The 24,835-nt window shown below is 49.6% G+C and overlaps 1 protein-coding gene across 1 annotated transcript; it reads left to right on the top strand.

Annotated features, from left to right (window-relative positions):
• Positions 1-1,115: 1,115 nt before the first annotated feature.
• MRO (maestro) lies at positions 1,116-21,157 on the top strand. Its single transcript, XM_072757849.1, has 7 exons — positions 1,116-1,939; positions 10,390-10,492; positions 11,577-11,723; positions 12,788-12,970; positions 16,135-16,290; positions 17,130-17,237; positions 17,555-21,157. Exons 1-7 carry the CDS (start codon positions 1,593-1,595, stop codon positions 17,606-17,608), a joined length of 1,098 nt encoding a protein of 365 aa, XP_072613950.1. The 5' UTR covers positions 1,116-1,592; the 3' UTR covers positions 17,609-21,157.
• Positions 21,158-24,835: the final 3,678 nt, after the last annotated feature.

Here is a 24,835-nt window from a genome sequence, read left to right as displayed (position 1 = left end):
ATCACCATGGTCCCCAAGCTAAATGACTACCAACAGAATTACTATGGCAGAGGGCGTAGGCACAAGGACTTTGGGTAGGTATTGTCAACTTTCCCTCCAAAATGGGTGTACTAATAGGCATCAGTTTGGGCAGAGACAGCAGTGGACTCTAAGGTCAAAAACTTGCTGTGCTGTTTTAAGCCATGGTCAACGTCTGTTTACCTGAAATTATAAGAAAGAGTAAGAACAGGAACACGTAAAAGTTACCAAAAAAAAAAAAAAAAAAAACCAGTGGATAAGATTAGGTGATTGGAGGCACCGGGTGGCTCAGCGGTTGAGCGTCTGTCTGCCTGTGGCCCAGGGCGTGATCCCGGAGTCCTGGGATCAAGTCCCACCTCAGGCTCTCCACAGGGCGCCTGCTTCTCCCTCTGCCTGTGTCTCTGCCTCTCTCTGTGTCTCTCACGAATAAGTAAATAAAATCTTAAAAAAAATGATTAGATGATTTCCTTATTACCTACTTTCCTTTCTGGGGGACAATCGAATGTATAGTCTCTTAGAAGAGCGAGAGGAGGCTGCTCGGGACCTAAGGCTCACAGAGCTGATTCCTGAACATGCATGCATTGGTCAAACTGTCTCCTCTTGTTCTTGTCCGGAGGAATTGAATGAGCAATATTGGGAAAGGCACAGTCAGCTGCAATCGACTTGTGGGGAGAGTCTGGGATTATAGGATCCAAGACGGGATTATTGAAATATACCTGTTGTGGGCTATGGAATAGACATCCTGATAGGATAGCCTCCTGCAATCCGTCTGGGAAGAGTCAGCTGCCCCAATAATAGGATTTCTAAGGACAGAAGCACACATTTCAAAGCACTTTGGGACACAGGTGTATTGTTCTGTTGGTAAAGTTGTGCCTGAGACTGTGTCATAGGTGCCTACACGTTTGCTGCTTGGTGGGGTCCTACTGTAAATGGAATATTGAAGGAAGAGTAGATGCAATCCTGAGACTTTTTAGTGAAAGAAGGAATACGCTAAGCAACGTCCACAGCACACAGCATATGGCCACAGGGGAGGAGGAAGAGAGGGTGGAGAAGAAAGGGATGGGAGGGAGCACGGCCACGGAGGGGAAGAGAGACCTGGAGAGGCGAGTGCCCGGGTCCTCAGAACAGCTAGCCGGAGACGATTCAGGGAGGACAGGGAGCCCGACATGGAGCCTCTGGTCCCACCGGGTGGCCTTGGGACTTCGGTGACCCCCCTCCCCATGCCTAGCTCTCAGCTTCCCTCCTGTCCAGGAGGCCTGAGGATGACCCCACCCGGGATGGGGAGGACGGCGTGGCCAGTGGCTTAGCAGGCTTGGGGGCCAGAGAGCAGGGGTCTGAGGATGACCCCGCCCGGGATGGGGAGGATGGCGTGGCCAGTGGGCTTAGCAGGCTTGGGGCCAGAGAGCAGGGGTCTGAGGATGACCCCGCCCGGGATGGGGAGGATGGCGTGGCCAGTGGGCTTAGCAGGCTTGGGGCCAGAGAGCAGGGGTCTGAGGATGACCCCGCCCGGGATGAGGAGGACGGCGTGGCCAGTGGCTTAGCAGGCTTGGGGGCCAGAGAGCAGGGGTCTGAGGATGACCCCGCCCGGGATGGGGAGGACGACGTGGCCAGTGGCTTGGCAGGCTCGGGGCCAGAGAGCAGGGCCAAGCGGCGCCGTCTGGCAGGGGCTTCACTTGGCCAGTCCCCAGCAGGCCGACCCCAGCTGTGCGGAGCCTTCCCCTGGCCCTGGGGTCCTCAAGGCCCGGCAACCGCAGCCCCCGGCGGGCCTTGGAGTGTCAGGGCTTCGTCACGTCTCTGCGTCTCGTGATAAAGGTGGAAGGCGCCCAGTGTTTCACATTCAAGGACACACTCGCTCACAGGCGGCGGCTCCGGTGGCCACGGCCCCCAGGACGTCCAGGCCCAGGCCCCGCAGCGGGCGCAGGTAGGAGGCGAGGCCCGGGAGCCCTGGAGCCCGCTGGCGGCTCTTACAGCCCCGAGGGCACCTCTGCGAGGCCGGGCGTGGGGCTGCGGGGCTGAGGCCTTGGGTGGGAACGTGGCTGAGCTTCAGCCCCCCGGAAGCCTCACTTGGCATCTGTTCAGCGTCGGCTTCCTCCCGGCCGTGCTCCTTGCTCGGGCTCCTGCAGGGCAACCGACCTCGCTTTTCCAGGGGGTCCTCCCGGTGCGGCCGGGGTGGGGTTGGGGGGCTGCGTCGGGGCTAATGCCGCCATGAGTCCCTGGATCCCGAGCTGCGTCTCGGGGGCTTGTTCCCCTAGATGAGCCCAGTGACCAATGGCTCGATGTCTGAATTGTTTTTTAAAAAAAGATTTTAGTTGATTGAGAGAGAGAGAGAGAGAGAGGACGGCAGGGGGAGGGCAGGGCTGCAGGGAGCCAGTCCTGGGCTCAGTCCCAGGACCCTGAGGTCACGCTGAGGCGGGGGCCTGAGCCCCCAGGCACCCCTCGACATCCAAATCCTTGGACCCAGCATTACTCTCCGCATTTCTAAGCTGTGCGGTGGAAACTCAGCGGCCTTTTGGGGCCGCAGCCCTGAGTCCGGCGGTGGCGGGGGGGGGGGGGGGGGGGGGCGGTTGGGCAGGGGGCGGCACGCCAGCCTAAGGATGGAGCAAGCAGCCTTCTGCAAAGGGACACCTTTCCGACACCGGGCGGCTTTTCCCTGTGCATGCCTTGGATCATCTGGGCCGTTCCTGGGCATTCTCAAGGGAAACAGCTTTGAGACTCCTGATCCACAGGCCTGGCTGGGTCCGGGTCACATGGGTAGAGACGCATTTTGGGAGATCCTGTCCCGCCAGGCGAGCCAGGCTTGGAACTGGTTCTGGTATCAGGGACGCCATGGCGGTGGGGGGCGGCTCGGCGGGGCAGCCCAGGCCATGACCCTGGGGTCCCAGGATCGGGTGCGCATCGGGCCTCCGTGGGGAGCCTGCTTCTCCCTCTGCCTGGGCCTGTCTCTCTCTCTCTCTCTCTCTCTCTCTCTCTCTCAGGAAGAAATAAGCAAACTCTTTACAAAAAAAGACTGTCAGGTAACAAAGCCAAGAGAACAAGGGGCAGGAGAGCCTGAGGGCGGTTAGAGACAGGCACTTTCTGTCCCTTGGGCCACCCTCCCCTTGGCCCTGCTCCCCTGGGCCAGGCTCTACCGAGGCTGAGCCCCAGGAGCATGGCCCACGCTTCCCCGACGCCGCCTACTTCCCTCAAAGATGTGAGAGCAAAAGAGCCCGGCTCTATGGCTCCAGGGCTCTACATGAGAACAAAGCAGACTGAGCAGAGCGGGGAGAGGGCCCCCCCAGGCCCGCAGCTCTGGGTCACCGTCCCCGCAGGTGGCCCGGGAACACCCTGGCAGGTGGGCCCTTGCACTGCCACGTGCACCTGCGTCCTGGGCCCCTCCCTGGCCGGGGACGCCGGGGACTGGCCCTTGGGCCCGTGCTCCGTGTCAAGTCCTGTCGGGGCGCCTGCGGATGCCTGGGGTCGCGCCCCACGCCGAGTCCCCGTCAGTTGGAAGGCAGGAGCTCCGCGAGCCCGGAAGGAGGAACAGGGCAGGTGCTTGGTGCTCTGGGCGAGGACAGCTCCCTGCCAGAGGGAAGGTGGAGCAGGTCCCCTCAAAGACAACGAGGCAGGGGAGGTGGGAAACCCCGATGAGACCCCCGCGCTGTCACCGGAGGGCGGCTCTGAAGACGCTCCCGCAGACAAAAGCCATCTGATGGGGGAGTGTCCTCCTCCGCAAGGCCAGCGGGCAGGTTCGCTGGGCCCGCCGCCCTTGCCATCGGCAGCGGCGACTCAGAGCTTGTCGTCCTCACTGCTCAGTCCCTGGCCCCAGGCCTGCTCCTTGGCAGATGCGGAGGACATCCTTGGCAGGTGGTCGCCGGGAATGAAATGGAGCTGCTCAACCACAGGCCGAATAGACGGTGCGACGGGCCTCTGTCACCAGCATATCCATATGTCACCATCCAATCGTCAGAGACTTCCACCCTAACTCCCAGAAGAAAGCTGCTGTGTCCCTAGCCACGTGAGCACATCCCGAGCCCGTGCTGGTCTGGAGCTCTCAAGGGCTCTGAGTGCGCTGGGGCCCTTGCTGGAACGTGTCCAGGGGTTGGACTTGATGCCTACGTGTCCTGGGTGCCAGTTCTGCTCTGCCCGTGGCCTTCTCTGTGGCTTTAAGCCAAACGGGGCCGACTTGTCTGCCCTTTAACTTTCCCATTTGGCAAGTGAGGAAGACAATGTCTATCTGTCCACTGTTTTAAAACCTGAATACAAAAAAAACTCCTTTAAACCCAAAGGGTCGCGCATCAGCTGTGCTTGTGTCCACGCCGCGGGCACGTGGCAGGCCTGGGTCTGCGCTGAGGTCCTGCAGGGAACCCCACACTTGCAGCATCCGCTTGCCTCCCCCAGCCTCCTCTGCTGCCTCACGTAATTTCGTCTGCTTTGCGGTCACTCTAAGTACGAAATGGATCAGTTCACAGGAAGAAAGTGTCCCCAGGTCTTGTTCCCACGCCTCTGCTTTTACCAAGGAGAGGAAGGCTGATTTGAAGACTTCAACTTGCACAGGGTTCCATCCGGGTACGGCCTCCTGGTCTCAGGCTGAAGGGGGCCTCTCTCCCTCCTCCCCACAGCTCCCCCGGCTCCCCGGGGCCTGGACCCCCCTGGACCCGCCAGGACCGGCTTCTCCTCTGTTGTTTCTGTCTCTGCCTCTCCCTCTCGCGCGTCCCACTATGTGCCCCACCCCTCGCTCCCCAAGGCTCTCTTCTGTTCCACAAGCAAACAGGAAAACTGGGGCACCTTTGCTCCACCTTGCTGTCCCTTCTTGCCATTTAGGGTCTTATTTTTCCAGCAAGATGTCGCAGTTTCCTCCTCCTACACGGCCCCTCAGCTCTGCGGCCTGTCACCGTCGGAGTTGGTGCATGGTGGGCCCAGTCCAGAGAGGGTTCTGTGTTGGCCTCGGCCCCCTTGTTTTCTCAGAGGCATCGCTGTCCTTTCCCTGTCCTTTTTCCTTGAAACTTCGGCTCTGACACACTTCTCTGGTTAGTGTCCATCCACGTATGTACTAATCGTGTTTCCCAAAGTTGCCCACGGCCCAGCATCATGGCCAAACCTGAGCCCTGACACTAGCCCGCCTAGGGTTGAATTCTGAGTCTGCCACCAGCTAACTGCATGGTATTTGGCAAGCTCTGGATTTGGCGAGCGCATTGCCCCCTGCCTCAGTTTCCCCACCCTTACTATGGGGGTCATAATAAAAGCACTTATCTTAGGTTTGTTGTGAGAATCCAATGAGATAGTTTGCGTAATATTCACCTGGATGTTTGGCACGTGGAAATATCCAACACACATTTACTAGCATAACAATAAACTGCTAGAGCTTTGAAAATGTAACTTCTTTTCTTTTAGGACATTTGCCCACCTTGCCAAACACAAGGCCAGGCAAGAAATAACTACTGATAGACTTCTGGGGAGTCCGGGGAGGGAGGAGTGAGAGGAGGGAGGGAGGCCACCAAATGTGCAAGTACAATTATTCCCAGTTTTTTGCTTTGTTGTGTTTCACCAAAACATCAACAGTTTTGTTCAGTTTAAACCGGTCCTTTCAGGACCCATGGTGTTTGTTGAGCAGAAAGGGGCCTCGGGGTTAAAGCTGCAGCTGCGGGGCGCACGGGTCACAGGGGCGCTGTCCCGGTGGGTGGGATGGGGCAGGATGGGGAGGGATGGGGCGGGATGGGGGGGAGGCCCTGCAGCTGCACCTGTGCTGGGAGTGGGGGTGCCCCGGACCCGTCCGTTGGGTAACGCTGCCCTCTAGGGGCGTCCCGGGGACCACGCGGGACCTCAGAATCGCGGTGCTTTGTCTATGGAGATTCAGAGTGAGGGAAGAATGGGGGGACTCAGTGGTGGGGGTGGGGGGCAGGGAGGGGACCAGCATCATCAATTTCTATACTGATTAAATGTGACGGTTACGGTAACTAGTACAGGTGTCCGAAACTGGTTCTTGCTCAGGACAGAAGGAGCAGGGCAGCAGGAATTAGCAGGGTGGCGTCAGCCCCACGCAGGGCTTAGTGCAGTTCTCAGGGGGCCTGCAGCGCTGCTTGCCCTGAAATTGGCTCAGTGGAAGTCAGCGGACCAGCTTCCCCTCCTGCTCGGTGCACAAAGTGCTAAATGGGGTTCCTGGCATACACAGTGCCCAGTAATTGGTAGCTATTAAGTAGTATTATCAAAGGTCAGGGGTGGGAGGAATTTTAGAAATAGAACAGTTCTGGGACACCTGGGTGACTCAGTCCATTAAGTATCCACCCTTGATTTCGGCTCAGGTCATGATTTCAGGATCCTGGGATCCAACGCTGTGTCAGGCTCAGCGCTAGGCATGCAGCCTGCTTTAAGTTCTTTCTCTCCCCGTCCCTTGCCCTTTCCCCCTAAAAAAAAAAAAAAAAAAAGAAAGAAATCTAACAGTTTATTCCCCTTATTTTACAGAAACGATGAAAGTGTTTTATAATTTTGGCCTTCATCATGTACCTTTCAGCTTCACTAAAAGGATTGTTAACCATAGACCTAATATTTTGAGTCAGAAGGATTTAAATTTCCAGAGGCATCTGGGTGTCAGCCTAAAGCACAAAGCAGTTTTCTACGTCACCCTAAAGCCAGGTCTGTTCGGGAAGACCAAGTAGAATCACAACATGGTGATGAAGACAGGCTCCAGTCTCAGAAATGGTGAAAAGCAGGGGCCAGGGCATTAGCACACCCATTAGCACACCCAGGCAGGACTTCCCAGGGGAAGAAGAACACGTCAAAGAATGCACCCAGGCGGGACTGAAGCCATAAGCAGAGCCATGCCTTTGGCTCCAAAGTGGCCAGGTGGTCCCCCAGACTCAGGTGCACCTGCCGAGGCACCTTTGATGACCGGAGCAACCCGCCAGAAAAACCCTAATCCCCTATTATAGCAAAGTGTGGAGGCATGTGGGCTTGCAGCTGGGGTTAGAATGCCTAAAAATCTTTGGGTCCCTATACTGTGGTTATTTGTAATTTGTTTAAAATGTTCCTGAGATCCTGTATGGCAACAGGGGGAAATCATCCTTTTCTTTGGTTAGATTGGGTCTGCAGGACTTCAGTGTGGGCAAGGAGAAGGGAGGACCTGCAGGGGGAAGGGGTGCAGGTGGGTGGTGGGAGCCACAAGCTCATGGGCCACAAAGCTCCAGGTGAGGGGCTTTGGGACCCCAAAGCAATTTTATGCTTGTTTTCTTTTTTGAGGAAACTTTAAAAAATTTTTTTAAGGTTTTATTTATTTATTTGATAGAGAATGAGAGAGAGAGAATGAGAGAGAGAGAGAACAAGCAGGGGAAGCAGTGGATGGAGAGGGAGAAGCAGACACCCCGCTGAGCAGGGAGCCAGATGTGGGGCTGGATCCCAGGACCCTGGGACCATGACCTGAGCCGAAGGCAGATGCTGAACCACCCTGGGGCCCCTTAATGGAACTTTTAATTTAAGACTAGTATCCAAGAAGAGTGTACAAATCATAGCCTGTTCAGCTCAGTGTGATTTTTTATTGTGAAAGAAATTCAGGGGCACCTGGGTGGCTCAGTGGTTGAGCATCTGCCTTTGGCTCAGGTCATGACCCAGGGGTCCCAGAATCGAGTCCCACATCAGACTTCCCGCAGGGAGCCCGCTTCTCCCTCTGCCTGTGTCTCTGCCTCTCTCTGTGTCTCTAATGCAGAGAAGCCTCTGGTGTGATTTTCATGTCGCAGAACAGAGATTCCAGGTGTTTTGTAATGAGGCATTGTGACTCCCTAGTGAGCAGCCCTCAGCTTGAGGAATTTAGCTTCTTCGAAGTGCCTCCTACCTGCAGCCAGGTGCTTGTCAACTCTGATCCAGAGCATTCAACCCAAGGAGAGGCAGGTCCTACTGAAGGTCCTACTGAAGGTCCTACTGAAGGCTGTGTGCAGAAAACCCAAAAAAAAAGCAACCAAGTGTGTTTTGCTTCAGTGTGAATTTGAAAATCCCTTCATTCCAGAGAAGACTGGTGTAGTAATGTTGTGGCTTCTTTCCCCTAATGCAGTGGTTCTCTAAGTGTCTCCCCAGACTAGCAGCACCCAGTATTACCTGGGAGCTTGTTAGAAATGTCGATTTGGGGCCCTGCTTCAGACGTTCGGAATCAGAAACTCTGCAGACCAGGGCTGGGAATTTGTGTTTTAACAAGTCTCCCAGGTGATTCCAGTGTAGGTTCAGGGTGAGAACCGTTGGCTTAATGTAATGTAAAACTTGTGGGAATGCCTTTATTCAAACAAAGAAAATATTGCTAATTGGTGGGGTGATTTTTTTCCTGGGCTTTTATTTGAGGTAGTGAGGGGAGGTGTGCTGGCCAGAGATGAAGAAGAAATAGAGACTAGGGGCTGGAGATGAGGAGGTGTTTTCATGGATCTATCCAGTGTCTTCTGACCAAGAGAGCATTACAGAAACCAGGAGGGGTGGAGGCGCGAAGACAGTGGAGAAACCAGCTCCCAACACACCTCCAGGTCAGGGCCAAATGTTCTAAAGCTCAGCCGTGTAACAGGACGGGGTTTGGTCAGCCACCTGTGTTTAAATACGTTTGCAACTCAAGTACAGTAACTAGGGTGGCCAACATGCCCAGGCCTGCCTGGGGCCTTCCTGGTCTTAGCACTCAAAATCCCAAGTCTCAGAAAGCCCCTGTGTGTTCTTCCCAAAGAGCCAATCAATTCTCCAGTTCTCAGCAGATACTGAGTGGGCGTCCTACAATTCCACAGGTGAAGGGCTCAGTTCTACAAGGCAATCCTCTCTCCCTTTACTTCAGATGCCAGTTGCAAGTCTGGGTTGTCATCTGTGCCTGTAACCAACCAGCTTTGAATTGGATGTTCCCACATTCTCCTCCTTGGGTTTGATGAATTTGCCAGAACAACTCATAGAAATCAGAGAAACATTTACTGAGTCACTAGTTTATTATAAAAGGATATAACTCAGGAAAAGCCATATGGGGGACGCATAGGGTGAGGTATGGGGACAGGGCATAGAGCTTCTATGCCCTGAGTGTGCTATGCCCCCCAGATCTTCCCATGTTCAACAACCCAGAAGCCTTCCGAGTCCCATCCTTTTGGGATTTTGTTAAGGCTTCATTTGACCTAGGCACACTGGATTCAATCATTGACCATTGGCTGTTGAGCTCAATCTCCAGCCCCTCTGGCCTAATAAGACTACAGGATGGGACTGGAGTTTCTGGCTCTCCAACCATGGGGTTTATTCCCCTGGCAACCAGCTTCATCCTTTGGTGAGAACGGGCTTTCTGCAAGTCACCTCATTAACATGACAAAAGACGCCTTGGTCATTATCATCACTTGGGAAATTCTAAGGGGTTTAGGAGCTCTGTGCCAGGAACAGGGACAGAGGCCAATGGTATATCTATTATAAATCACTGCATTGTGGGGCAAACCAAGGCGATTGGTCAGTACTCACCCTAGTCCAGTGACCGCTCATTGGAATTACTGGGTGAGCTTTACAATTACGGATGCCCGGGCTCCCCTCCAGAGATGGTGATGGACTTGGTTTCAGGCTCAGCACTAGGAGGTAGAAAGTTCCTCCGGTGACTTTATTGTGGCTAGCCACGGAGAACCCCTGCAGTCGGCTGCCTGAATAGCATTTCTCCTGGTAAAAAAAAAAAAAAAAAAAAATTTAACCAAAACAAAAGTTAGTGATTCTGATGAAGTTAGACTCCTACCATGTACCACATACAAAAATGGACTGAAATTGGATCAACACTCTAAATATTACCGATTGCATTGTGGTCATCTGTAGCTGTATAGTTGTAATATATATGTATAACTTCTTTATGTTAAATAATTAGTTACAACTATTAAAGGACATTATGTTGTTCATTACAAAGTGATAGTACGTATCCTATATGATGGTCTTGGAGCATATGATGTAGCAGTGTGTCTGTGGGATGCAAGAATTGCTGAGAGATATGCACATTTCAAAATTGTAAGAAATAATATCGAGGCCCCCTCTAAAATGCAGTATCAGTTTACATTATTGGGAAACTTTAAAAAAACATGAAGTTTCAGGCTACTTTTTTACTTTAACTCTTGAGAATCTGTGTGGGTGGGGCCCAGAAACTTTATTTTCTTTCTTTCGTGATTCTGGTACAAGAAGGCTCTAGGATGGGATGGGAACCACGCGACACACCGTCTGGGTGCCCCTGCTGCATTGCCTCCTGCTCTTTATCTTTGGACGAGACTGTCCCATCTCCTCACCAAGGCAACAGGTTCCGAAAGGTCAGGGCTCAGGGAGGTTGGTTCTTCATGTTGTTACCCTGGCACGTGCCTTGTAGGACACTGCTTGTGGATGACAAGGCTTGGAAGAGTATTTGCAGCTCATATGACGATTTGTTTTTTCTTTTAGTTCCATGGGCCAAATGGAGAAAGGAACCCTGAGCCAGCCACTGCCGATGGCCACCACCCAGCCTGAGAGGAAACGGACATCAGTGATGTCTTTCCTTTCCAAGGTCTGTCACAAAGTATTGGAAGCAGAGGTCCCTCCCCACCAGCCATTTGTTATGTGCGCTTGCCTGGCCTGCATTGGTTCCGTGGCTCCGCGGAGGAAAAAAGCTTGATGACACTTCTCCTAACATGGGCAGAAAGTTTACAGGATAACAAGATGAGCCAGGAAGACTTTAGCTTGCTGCAAGATTAATAATAAAAGTATAGAATGAACTGCAATGAATACTGAGAAATAATGAGGAGACTTGGTAATCACTCAAACATCGAACAGGACTGTGGTCCCGTCTGCAGCCCCACACTATGCAGGAGGGTGGGGAGGTGGCTTTTTCTTGACCCTGCCTGGATCTTGCATGTCTTGGTTCTGACGCCAGCACATTATTTATGCATTTCTCCCCCTAATCTTAATGGCGCAGATGTATGCATTCTGGGGTGGAACATCCGTTATGTGCCCTGAAATGCTTGTGGACGTGCTTTGCTAGTTGGGTCAAGTGTTGTTGAGAGGTTGAGGAAGAGGAGAACTGACAATTAACCCTGGGTTTAGCCCCACTCGGGAGGCATCGACCTCCCTGCAGAAGGGTCAAGAGATCATGGAGAGAAGAACTGGAGAAAACAAGTATAGACACGTCTTTCAAGGTGTTTAACCACAAACTAGAGCAGAAAATATGGGAGGAGCTGGAGGAGTAAGAAAGGTTGGGAAAATGCCTTGAGATGGAAGCAGGGTAGCATTTCTTGTCCATGAAGGATTCCTGTTCTCAGCCATATCAGCTGTCTAAAGCCCCCTTTCTTCTGAGCTCTAATACACCCTCGGTGGTCCTAGAGCACCCGTCTCCCTGCTTCCCCCAACCTACCTCAACCAACCTTCCCCCGGCCCTGCATTATTTTTCTCTACCTCTTTCCTTTTCCATCTGTTTTCTTCATTATGTAGATCAAGCTAATGTGTTCCCAGCAAAAATCAGGTGTCTTTAGGTGGAGAAAGAAGGGCTAAGTTGAGCAGGCAACACAGGATTTTCTTTAGAGAGAGGGATTGGGCTTGGGATGGGTATGACTCTGAACGCTCCCAGATCAATACTCTCTTGGCTTACTGCCCAGGTCTCTTGGAAACTGAAGTTCCAGAAGCGAGAGTCTCTGAAGAATGCGTTTTCCATCTTGGCAGAAAGAGCTCGGGACCCCAATGATAAAAAGCGTCACATGGCAATGAGAGGCCTGGGCACCATGGCCTGTGAGACCCCCGACAAGGTAGGAGGGGAAGGTGGCACACCACCCGCCCTCATGGCCTGGCGTCCCAGGGCTGAAAGATGGCACCTCATGTACTGGCTATCTGTTGCTTGTGACAGATCACCACAGGCCCAGCACTCATCCTCTAGCATTTTCCTTGGGCCGGGAGTTTATATGGCTTGCCTGGGTCCTCTGCTCAGAGTCTCCTAAGGCTACAATCGAAGTGTGGGTCAGACTGCATTCCTTTCTGAAGGCTGGCCTCCTCTTCCAAGCTTCTGTGGCCATTGACGGAAGGCGGCTCCTTCTGGTTGTAGGACTGAGGCCCCTGCTTTCTTGCTGGCTGGCCCTCAGCGTCTTGAAGCTGTCCTCTCATAGCATGCGAACTTACTTCTTCAGGGCCAGCAGGAGAGCCTCCATCACTCATGCCTGCTACGATGGACTCTTATGTAATGTAATGTAACCACGGGAATGGTGTCCCATTACTGTTGTCATAATCTGTGGGCTAGAAGCAAGTCACTGGTCCCTTCCACATTCAAGGGAAGGAGATTGTACAAAGCATGGCTCATCTGGGGTTATTTGAGGGTCATCACACCTCAGTATTATCAGCCTTGGGAAGCAGAGCTGCAGATGCGATTAATGCACACCTGGACATCACCCTCTGCAGTGCTTTTAATTTATTTTTTAATAGCCTTCCCTGTTTAGTAAAAGATGTTTCCCCCACCTCTGCTTTTATCATCTGTCCACTTCAGGGACCATTTTGTCTCATCCCCTATAAAAGTACCACTGTGCCCCAGATGCCTAGGTCATCCGGCCCACCACACTCCTTGATGTGCCCTTCCGGCCTCATATGCTCATAGGCCAAGCTGCAGATTGCTTTTTCTGTTCTTTTTTTCAAGACAGAGCTGGCTCTTGGGTCAGGTTAATGGAAACATTTGTATTTCAATGAGAGGTGTTACAGCAATTCCTGAGGAAAGCCACACTCTTGGGCCAAGTCCTAGGTTATTGAAAGATTAGAGGTAGGATCGCTTTTCAGCTCCATGGGAGCAATTTCTGGGCTACTCATGCTTTTCAAACCTTGTTCACAGGTGCGAAAGTATAAGAAAGTTGTCCTAGACCTGCTGGTGCACGGACTCTATGACCCTGTGAGTACTGAAGTCATCCATGAGAGCATGAAGACTCTGACCATCATCTTGGGCAAGATCCAGGGGAAAAGTTTGGGCTCTTTCTTCGTAGACATCACTCTTCAGACCAGGACTTTATTAGATGATGTAAGTGAGAAAATTCAGAAGAATTTTGGGTTATTAAAGTGGAAGTGAGATTAGCAATGGGAGCCGGGGGTGGTGTGTTGCTCAGAGAACCTGGTCTGTATTATTAACTTATTTACTAAGAGATCGTCGAGAGACAAGTATTATACTGGGGGTTTGGAAGACATATAAAGAAGGAGGAGTTTTTGTTGTTATAGAGAAGTGAATATACGTACCCCGACGATGAAGATGGTGATGGAGATGATGGTGAAGGTGTGATAACAGTGCCAACATGTATTCAGTGCTCTGTTACGAATGTGATATAGCAGTAGTTAGCATTTTGTGAACCTTACTGTGTGCCAGGCCCGGTGCTAGGCAGCTTTCCTAGATTATCCCATAGACTCTTCTCAATGACCCTATGAGGTGGGCACTATTTATCTTCACTTTATAAATGAGGAAACCAAGGCACAGAGAGGTTAGGTGACTTGCCCGAGATTCACAGGACCAGTAAGTGGATACGAACCCAGGTCCTCTGACCACAGGACCTGCACTCTTCACTGCCAGGTGACAAGGCAAGCTAAGCAGAGGTGCACCGATATGTCGTTTACTCTGAAACTGTGGGGACTCTGGAATCCCATCCTTTCAAGTTAATTGGCTTGCCTGCTGCAGTTACACACACACACACCACACACACACACACACACTCACACATGCTCACACACACACACATACCCTCTAATGGGGAGATGATACCTCTAGAACAGGAAACCGACCTCTTACTCACAAAGCACCTTGTGTGAGTTCCTCACACCTAATTCCCCAGGTGGAGCTGCGCCACACAAGAGGAAGAGAAATCTTGAAATTATGGAACTTGGCATTTCTATAGGAGCTTCTGGCCCATTTGCCTCTCCTCCCACTTGGAGAGACAGGGAGAACTTGGCTCTGGAACGCAAGCCTGTCATGTCTGTGGTCGTGGGGAGAAAAGTGTCTACTCTACCTCCCTGGAATGGAAACAGATATCTCCAAGATGTCTAAATCTCTCTGCAGGTGCTGTATTAGTTTCCAGGACTAGTGTGCCATGCAGTCACTTTTCAAATAGCCAGATTGACTATAGTTTTTTATTAGGAAGCCCTGGTTGTATAGTAACCTGGACATACCCGTGGAGAGTTATTTCCTGACAGTTTATCTCTATTACAGCACTCGTGACCACCTGTCTTGTGCTGTTGCTCACTTGTGCATGCATTCCCTGTCGGATGATTGTCAGGTCCCTAGCAGGCCAGGGTCTTGTATGTCTTACTGCATTAGGGTGGGATTGAATTGAATTATACAAGGGCACCTGGGTGGCTCAGTGGTTGAGAGTCTGCCATCAGCCCAGGGTGTGATCCCAGTCCGAGGATCAAGTCCCACGTCGGGCTCCCTGCATGGAACCTGCTCCTCCCTCTGCCTGTGTCTCTGCCTCTCTCTCTGTGTCTCTCATGAATAAATAAATAAATAAAATCTATAAAAAAAGAACTATACACATGAGCGCATGTGCATGCACATACCCACACATATAGGTGGAACAGAGGACAGTGAAACACTAAAGCAATTTGTCAAAGTGTCCAATGTGCTAAAAAAATATTTTTATTATTTTTATTTTTTAAAGACTTTAGTCATCTATTCACAAGAGACACACACACAGAGAGAGAGAGAGGCAGGGACACAGAGGAGAGGCAGCCCAGGTGGCTCAGCGGTTTAGCACCGCTTTCAACCCAGAGTGTGATCTCAGGGTCCTGGGATTGAGTCCCACATTGGGTCCCCACAGGGAGCCTGCTTCTCCCTCTGCCTCTGCTTCTCCCCCCACTAGTGTGCATACTCTCTCTGTCTCTCTCTCTCTCTCTCTCAAATAAGTACATAAAATATTTAATTTTTATTTTTTAAGTTTTATTTATTTATTCATGAGAGACAGAGAGACAGAGAGGCAGAGACACAGGCAGAGGGAGAAGCAGGCTCCCTGCAGGGAGCCTGACGTGGGACTCGATCCTGGGACTCCAGGATGGCATCCTGGGCTGAAGGTGGTGCTAAACTGCTGCGCCACCCGAGCTGCCCCATAAAATCTTTTAAAAAAATAAATACTTCACAAAATGATGAGTGTCTGCCCCCCACCCCCTGCCCATTCTAGTTGCTTCTCACTCCTGAAGATGCCGAGTCCAGCTTGGTTCTCTCTGGTTTGCCTGGAGCTTTCATGGGACCAGGAAACATTGATATAAAATCCCTTCACCAATGGTCAGGAGACTGGGTACTACCCTGGCTCCTTGTCACCTGACAGTGCGGCTCCAAGCAAGTCACTGAAATGCCCTGAGCCTTGGTCTCCTCATCAGGAAAGGGAGATACTTGGACCAGACCGCTCACAGTGGAGAACAAGAAAGGACTGAACCCAGTGACACACGATCGGGGACAAATTAGCCAATAGTACTAAAAGCAGGGAGAGTTGGCAGGGTGTCAGGGAAGAAATACAATTGTTATTTCTGCTGCAGAAGGGAGAAACGGAGACCACAGGTGTAGAGAGATGTCCTTCCAGAAACACTGAGAATGATCAACAGGAGATGGGTTGAATGAATTACAATGTGGCCACCCCAAATTCCTTTAGGTATCCACATGCAAAGAGCTCCCAGATAGGTGGTTGGGTGAACAATCGAGGTCATGAACACACAAGCATGGTGTGCTGCCACTGTGTAAAAATGTGAGAAAGGACTGTGTGATATACATTTTATTCTTTTTCTCCTTAATTTTTTTGGAAGGATGCACCACAGTTTACAACCTTGTTCATTCATAGGAGGGAAATCAGTGGCAGGCAGAAAGGGGTAGAAAGGAGACTTACTTTTGTTAATAAAATGATTTGATTATTTTGAATTTTGACCCATACAAACCCAAACGTTTGTATCTCTACCTCCAAAATTCTCCAAAAACAGAGCTGGGAAGCCGGATTATTAGGACAGTGATCCCCAGTCTGATTGTCTTGTCTGCTGGGGAAGACGCTCATTGAAGACCCAGCTTGCCTCCTCTCTGGCCCCCACCTTGGCTGGCTCAGAGCTTTAGACTGGGTCTGACCCACTCCCCACCAAGCGACAAAGAGCAATGGATGGCAGAAATGCATCTGGTGCTGTAATGACCTGGGTTCTGTCCTTTTGTTCCCCGGAGAACCACAGGAGAATGACCACCTGAGATACTCAGCCTTCATCTTGTTCGGGCAACTGGCGGCCTTTGCTGGGCGGAAATGGAAGAAATTCTTCACCAGTCAGGTTAAGCAGACTCAAGATTCCCTCCTGATACATCTACAGGACAGAGATCCCCAGGTTGCCACGGTGAGTCTGTGACTGTCTCACTGAGTGCATGAGAGCTCGGTGCCGTTCCTCAAGTGAGCTGTGGTGCTGCCCTGTTGTGCTGCACCACAACAGGGTGCAGTGCTCGACCCTCTCTGTTCCCGCCAGCTCTGCTGTGGACACTCAGCAGTGTGGTCACATGAATCCTTGGAGATGCCTGCCCAGTGTGTCATCTCTGAGCAAGCGTGCACATTTCCATTTGCTCCTGCCCCACCTGCCCCATCCAGCACCTGCCGCTGGAGAGTGGGGGCCGAGAGGCACGCGGTTAAGCTGTGGGGCAGTAGCCCACCTAATGAGAACATTAATTCATGCCCATTAGCTTCTTTCACTGTAGATTTCCCACTCACGGCCTCTCAATCCCCTAGAGAGGTTTTGTCTTATTCTTAGAGGAAATATGTCCTAACAGGGTTGCCTAGCAGGCAACATCAGGCCTGCTTGGGAGTGGGTGACTATTTTTCAAAACCACTGGGAGCAAAAGGTGTTACCAAACCACTTGTCTTCTTTAGGTTACTACACACAAGAGAGAGACAGAGACAGGGGAGAGAGAGAATTTAGGAATTAAAGAATCCAGAACTTCTTTGATGGGACAATAACTGGGTAAACTCTAAAGTGATTCTCTCCCCTTCAGCCCCAAGTTAGAGAAGTGGCCATTTTAGGGGTAACATCCTTTAAGGTTGAGGTCTTCAAACTTCCTGGAAGCTACTTTCATACCCTCAGTGGCCCCCAGACCACAGACTGGGTGCCTTGCCCTTCCATGCTTGGATTATAGAACTCTCTAATGCCTTTGACAATCGAATGAATGGTCATACTGTTTTTCTCAGGCTTGCAAAACAACATTTCGAGCCTGTTCTCCGTATCTGAAAGAAAGAAAGGAAAACAGCTTCCAGAGTGAGGATGAACAACGGAACCTTAAACTCTGCCGGCAGCTGGTGAGTGAGAGGGCAGGAGAGAATGCTCCCAGAGATCCCTGCCCTCCTGGTGTCATAAAATGACTCAGGCCAATTATGTGTTGATCGTAACTGACCCATCTTGCAATGTAAATGACAAAACGCCCGGAGGATTATGCACAAAATCTATTGGCACATGCAGTGTAGATCATTAGAGGAACGCAGACCCTGATCTCCACCTCTGAGAATCTGAAGATCCAGCGTCCTCACGCTCTGCGTTGACAACTATCTACTCATTGTAGAGTCAAGGAGGTTTATTGAATCTGCCCCTCACGTGCACTTTTGCTGATTTCTTTCAGAGCCACTATCATCCAGAGCTCCTGCAGTTCCTCTATGCAAATAAGATTCTGTAAACACAGAGCAGCAGGGAAATTGTTCCAGTGAGAGCACCTTGCTGGGGGGCTGGTATTTCCCCCCCTTTTAACTCTTCGGATGCTTCTGCTTGCTTCTCGTGATTGTAATAGAAAACGGGATGCTGGGAGAACAATTGATGGCAATTGCATGGAATTGTATGATTCTAACCTAAGTAAATTCTAAATTGCTTTCATGTATCTCCTTTCCTCCCCAGACGAATTTGATGCGAAGGTACATGCTTTGTTTAAAACATTTAAAGGATATGTAGATTCAGGGCTTATTTCTCAACTTTTCCTTCGTAAGTTCATCTTTGTCACCTATCTTCTATTTTTGATTTTATTTTTAACTTCTGAGGCTCAGGAGAATATTACCTTAAGTGATTTTTTAATCTGCTATTGATCCTTTGCAATTTGTTATTGATACGTTTTATTGGCAAGATCTATTTAAAGTTGGCCAAGGGACCAAGAAGGTGGTTTGGAGGATATCTTAGCTTCTTGGAACCCTCAACAGTCATTGCTTCCAAGATCATAACGCAAATTTAAAAAGAGAAAAAAATCTGTAAAGCATGTGTTGAAAAACCTCAGGCTAATAGTAGCGTGTGGAATAAGAAGTAACGTTTATGGAGAATGTTTATTGGACACTGAGTATTACCTAATACTTACTGCAACCCTGTGAGAAGTGCTTTGCAAGTATTATTTAACACTTACAATAACCCTCCGAGAAAGGCACTATTATTGCTCTCATATTCCGGGTGAGCCACAGAGAACTAAGTAGCTTACCCAGATGCCCTGGTGAATGACGGAGCCAGAAGTCAAGACCAGACAACCTGCCTTCTGGAGCCTGTATTCAATCACCATGTGATTCTGCCTCAATGTGGAATAATTGACAGATGGCTAGCAATGTAAAAAAACAAACAAACGAACAAACAAACCAAAAAACCCCAAAACTAAACAAATTTAAAAGCCCCCTCAGCTCCTGCTCTATTTAACCCAGTGAAGTTTTGCTTTTATATGCAGTAAGTACACATTTTTATTAATGTAGTTTATGACCTAAGTATATATTTTTACTTGTCACTTCTTGGCTAATTATGACAATTTTTTTTGGAGCTCAATTCCAGTTCTATGAGGAGTCACGTGGCTCTTGTAAAAAGTTTCAAGAAAAACCTCTTCCACCCTCCCCCCTTCCCTCCAACCGGTGTGCCTCCCCAGCTTCTCCTATGGACATTCTCGTATTATCACCACACTTGGCGTTCAAGCCCTACTGGATGACTGTGTCCAGGTTGGGAAATGGAGAATACAGAGGGTCATAAATGCTGCAGAGAGATCTTAGTGTCCTTCTGAACACCAGGAGCTCAGTCTTCTGGTCTAATGCCCCAGGGATAGGACTGTGCAACATGGATGGGGACCCAGGTGTCTCCTAGGGGAGAAGAGCATATGGCAGATGGTGGGAGGGGGGCAGGAGCCAGGCATGAGTGGGGTTTCTTTCTTCCTATTTTTGAAGCTGGGGTACATGACCCAGGGGTTCTTGGGAGTGACACAGGCTCTGGAGCAGGTGGGACGGTTCTGAGCTGAGACCTCTTTCCCTTCTCAGTCGTTGGCCTGTTTGAAACTATGCTGCAAGGTCTGTTCAGAATCCGATGCAGTTCTCTTAGGTGATCAGTGAGTGGCCTGGGAAACAACTGCATTTTGCTAGCATTCAAAAAGGTGGGGGTAGAGTGGGGCAGGCCGGTGTATGCTCTAGAATAGGGACATCCAGGTACTTAATACCCCTTCGTTGGTTAAAATTGTGGAAGATGCCGTTGAATTGACTTTAGGGTTAGTGGTAGACTGTTCCTCGGTGGCCTCCAGTGAATCATGCCTCCTGACACCCATGCCTCCGTATAGACATCTCCACTGGAATCTGGGCTGGCTTAGTGATCCACTTTAACTACTAGAATGTGCTGAAAATACCACTGTGTCAATTTTAGGCTAAGCTTTAAGAGCCTGGCAGCTTCCTTTTTTGTGCCCCGGGTGAAGCCAGCAGCCATGTAAGACGTCAGATTCCCAGGAGCAAAGAATGTCTGAGATCACCATTTTGGAGGGAAGACCAAGAATGCCATGTGGAGGACAGCTGAGGAGCCCAATCCGCCACGGAGTCGGAGGTCCGGACCTGTGACACAGGTTGGCCGATCCAGCCAAACCCCGTTGGGCAAGCCACCCCAGCTGACACCACGTGGAAGAGAGACGGGCTCCCTCTGCGCAGCCCACCCCAAATTGCAAAATTGTAAGCAATCTGATCAAATGACTGCAGTTTTAAATCACTCCTTTTTGGGATAGTTTGTCCCTCAGCATTAAGTAACCTAAAGAGATTCTTTATCATTAATTTTGTCGTTTGGCCAGGTTGGTTTTGCTCTCATTAAGTCCTCTTTGAGTTTAAACTCTATTTCTAGAAACGCATGTTATCATGGCATTGTGTGCCGGGAGCCAGGGAAGCCTTGCTTTTGTACCACAAAATGCCTTGTTCTCCTTTTTGTATCTCACCTTGTGCATCACCACGCCCAGCAGGTAGCAGATGATGGAGAGACATTTGCTGAATGACGAAATAGTTGCAAATTGTAGGGAGAACAGAGTCCAAACCAGTTTGTTACCCTGGGCTCTCAGCCATGGGCTCCCACTCTTCCTTCCCAGCTCTTTCTTCTGTTCCTCTTTTTGCTTTAGCCAAGCTTGGCTCTTCTCTTCATTCAACACTTCTTGGTCTCTTATGCTCCTTTGCCATTGCTCAGGCTGTTCCCTCTGCTTCGAATTCCCTCCCCCACCTGGCCGAGCACACTCACAGGCACACACGCACATTTCTCTGTGCTCTAAGACTGATCGATGCTTGTATCTCTGAGTTCCCAGAACATTCTAACGGTCCTATGCCACTTACCATGTTTTATCTCATTTGAAAGTTTTTACTTACATATCTCTCCCACTCTGGTTCAAGTGAAGCTGCTGGAGAAGGATCCTATCTTCTATAGCTTTGTAGCTGTCACATGACCTCACAGGTACGCGGGAGGTGCTTGGTAAATAAATGTGGATTGGGAGAAAAAAGTTAGGAAGTCATCTGAAGCTACTTCTCCTTGGGAGAAGCCCATTTTGTCAAATGAGGACCATCGCTTCTCTCCTTATGACCAATCTGCTGGTGACTTTTATGCTTGTGGACCTAAAGCATCCCTTTCTCCATAAGACGCCGGTTAACTTGCCAATCTTTAGGTAACACTTCGACATCTCTTACTTTTAAACACTAAACATGCAACAGGTGAGTGAATTTATATGTCGGCAAATTGAACACCAATAAAAAATAAATTTATTAAAAAAAACTGGTGTAAAACAGGAGATTTAAGTGCCATAAGCATCAAAGGAATGTGGAAAATTGAATCCAGTATGGACAAACTGATTGCTAGAGAAATCTGAATTAAAACGGAGTATTAGATGATATGTTAAATTTGCTAGATTAATATCACAGAAAGTATGTTTATAAACAAAAGTCCTTATCACTCATACATATATAATAAAATAAAAATAAATAAATAATCATAAGTAAAATGACTTTCTTCAAAAGAGAAGAAGGGGGAAAAGTAGAGGCAGGGAAGGAGATGCCTAAAGCAAGATCAAAAGGGGTTTCTGAAACTGGGTGAGGAGGTAATGAATACTCTCTCCTTTTGTGTTTTAGAAGTACTAATATAGAACCCAAAAATCTTATGCCCAGTGTACAGGTGAACAAAACAATTGGAAAGAATTGGGAAACAAAGAAGAAATTGCTAAGGCTAATCAAAAATGCACATTTAGAATATATCTAGAGATCTAGAGCAAATATATATTGATATCCTAAATGAAGGTCACTTCTGCCTTTTGTATGCAAAATGAGGAGCTCTGCTGGAAAGTGTGAAGTTTCTTCCACTCTAACATTCTCAATAAATGCTTTAAATAAATGAAAAAAGAAAGAAGAAAGAAAGAAAGAAAGAAAGAAAGAAAGAAAGAAAGAAAGAAAGAAAGAAAGAAAAAGGTATGTTCAGGTGCTACCTTGCTAAGTGCTCAGGGTGGAGATCTGCATACACCTTAGTCTCTGCTTTCCAGTTGCCCACAGGATGGGCTTTTTTTTTAAAAAAATGGTTTTTTAAGGTTTTGTTTATTTATTTGAGAGTGAGAGCGAGAGCGAGAGTGCACAAGTGGAGAGGAGGGGCAGAGGGAGAGGGAGAAGCAGCCTCCCTGCACTGAGCAGGGAGCCCAACACGGCCTGATCCCAGGACCCTGGGGTCATGATCTGAGCTGAAGACAGACGCCCCACCGACTGAGCCACCCAGGGGCCCAAGGTTGGCCTTTCTTAAAGGAAAGGAGAAAGGAGAGAAAAGAAGGAAGTTGAGACTCCAACAGGTAACCAGTGCTGCTACTCCCTGTCAGCAGCAGCCAGTGGAATTCCAGTTCCTCAAGCAATTAATCGAGGGAGGGCTTCACAACTTACAAAAAGCACCAGAGTGTTTTACAGAGGAATAGCAGCCGCGTAGGACAGCCAGCAGATAGTGCTAGAAATAAGGCCAATGTATATTTGTGTTTTTCTGCATTTTCCAGGTTTTCTGCAATAAGTATGTATTACTTTTGTAATCATAGAACACACGCAAAAATGCTCTTTAAAATAAAAATGAAATGCTTATTGGCGTGTGAAGTGGTAATGCTTTGGAAAGCCTGGGGTGATTACTGCTCACTCCCGCTAGTATGTATGTGCCTTTGTCCTTCTGTGACATTCTTTTAGCCTATTGATGACAAATAAAATGACTTATGGTTGATTGTCAGTGAATATGTTACTGAATTTACATTCTTTCCGTATAACCATAGCAGAATAAGCATTTCGTTCCTGTATTTACTTATGTGTTAAATGCTCTCAGAAAAACCGTGGGTTCTAGAGAAACGCGATGCATCCCAGTTTACTGGTTTGATATTGCAAACGCCCCTTTAAATTATCAAGTGAAGCAGACCCCCAAGCCTGACATACAAGATCCTTCCTAATGGACACCAGCTTATGATTTCCCTCGGCTCTTCCTAAATTTCTACTACCCGGAACGCTTCATCCTCCATTTGCTTGTTTCTATCCACTATTCATTCTCTGGGGTGATTCAAAATGCCCCTCTTTTCCAGAGTTAGAGGTAGAGCAGAGCAGTTGGGAGGATGGGGCCTGCAGTCAGGCCCTCCTCATTGTGAATCTGGCTTTGCCACTTACTAGAATGACCTTGGGGAAGTCAGCCTACCAAGCCTCAGTCTGCTGATCTGTGAAATGGGCATAATAACCCCACCCATAGGGTTGCTGTGCTACAAAGATTCAGTTATATAGCATCGAAGACTTTGCACAGTGCTTGGCACAGAGAGACGCTCAGGAAATGTTCATTTTGCCCCTCACCCCCAATCAGCGATCCAGGTCCTGTTTCTTCTCTTCTTGGTGCTGCCCAGGTCCTCAGTGAGGTCCGTTCTGGCTTTCGGTGTGGGGTTTGAGTGTCATCTTAATCCTCCCATGAATGATTGCAGTCCTAGGGGCAGCTCTGCCTGTTGTTCATCAGCAGGTCTCCAGGACCGCAGCTTTGAGCCTTGCCCACCATGGGTGCTCAATAAAGAATGATCAAATTTGGGGCGCCCGGGTGGCTCAGTCGGTTACGCATCTGCCTTCAGCTCAGATAAGGATCCTGGGGTCCTGGGATGGAGCCTCGTGTTGGGTGCCTGGATCGCCTGGGAGCCTGCTTCTCCCTCTCCTCGCCACTTGTGCTCTCCATCATCATCTCTGTTTCTCAAATAAATAAATAAAATGTCTAAAAAAAAACTTTTTTTAAAAAAAAGAATGATTGGATCTATGGAGTCGGAAACACTGGTGCCCTGACCAAGCATGAAATGGGCACCTGGCGGTAGGCTTTGGAATGGCCTGATGCGTTTTAAGAAGGATGAGAGTCATGACAATGAGAATAGCAATTGTTCTTCCCCGTGGGCTCCGTGGGGTGGCCGAGCGCTCAGGGCTGCGTCTGTGGGCTTGGTGTGTCCCTCCGGGCGGCCCTGGGGTGCTGGTAGCAAGTCTGCGTCGGACGTTTGGGCGACCTCTTGTTAGGAATTAGCACCCCACCTGTGCTGTGGCGCGACTGCTGTGATCGGGCGCCTCTCACACTGATGCATCCCCCGCAGCCCGTGCACGTGTTACCCAGGTAATGGCCCAAAGGTGTCCCCATAGGATGAGAATGTTTTTCAGAGACATAGATCAGAGAGTTGAAATGTCATTTCCCGAGCCAAGCTGCTAGAGGCACCTGCCCCTGCCTGGCAAAAATGCCACGGGAAGGCCGATGCTTTTTGCGATGCTTGCGGGGACCGCATCAGCAGGTGCAGGGTCCTTGGAGAAGGAGACAAGCTCAGTCCCAAAGGTGATGGCCCGCGTGCTGGAAGGACGCGTGAACTGGTGTCAGAAGACCTCGCTTTGTGCCAGTTATCCTCATCGAGTCACATGACCTCTCAGAGCCTCAGGGTTTTCCTTGGTCCAAAGGGAGGGGGACACTGCGACGATCAGGTGAGAGCAGCCGGCGTGGGCCTGCACCACGCTCCCCGCAACAGGTGGGCTTACCTGCACGGGGGCGGGGCCCACAGCCAACGCAGGGGAAGGAGGCGATGGTGTTAACACAGTGTGGACACGGACCCCAACCTAAAAGTGACAGACGATCGATATTAAAAATCTTAGAATAATAAAAATGGTAAAATTAGGTATAATGCACTGCTCTGTGTCAGGATGCTTCTCCGGGTAACAAGTAGCCCCGTTACAACGTGAGGCAGGAGCAGGGTGCGAGTTTGCCTTGTACCTGTTCTGTATGGTTTAGCCACAACTAAACTTTTTTGATAAGATATGATGAGTAACATTCAGAAGTTGTGGGAGACGTGGCTCTCTTTCTTTGGACTATTCTAATGCTGGGATCAAATTTAACTCAAAATACTTAGGGCTCTCTTAGGGGAGAGTGAAAATTTTGATCTGTTTGGATTTAAAACTGCCTGAGCGACAATTTATTCACCAGCCCCTTAGAAGCCCGAGGACAGCAAACCCAGGGATCTGAGATTTTTCTGAGCAGCAAGACCATCTACACAATGTGCAGGGTCCTGGATTAAATGAACTCAAAGCTAACGAGCTTGTTTTATGATGTAGATTATACGCTGTTCAATCAGCACATTAAATTCCATAAACAAAAACTGTAT

The sequence above is a fragment of the Vulpes vulpes genome, chromosome 5 (assembly GCF_048418805.1).
Source record: "Vulpes vulpes isolate BD-2025 chromosome 5, VulVul3, whole genome shotgun sequence".
In the NCBI taxonomy this organism is placed as follows: Eukaryota; Metazoa; Chordata; class Mammalia; order Carnivora; family Canidae; genus Vulpes; species Vulpes vulpes.
Note: the sequence above shows the minus strand (reverse complement) of the source record. Positions and strands in the feature narration are given on the sequence as shown.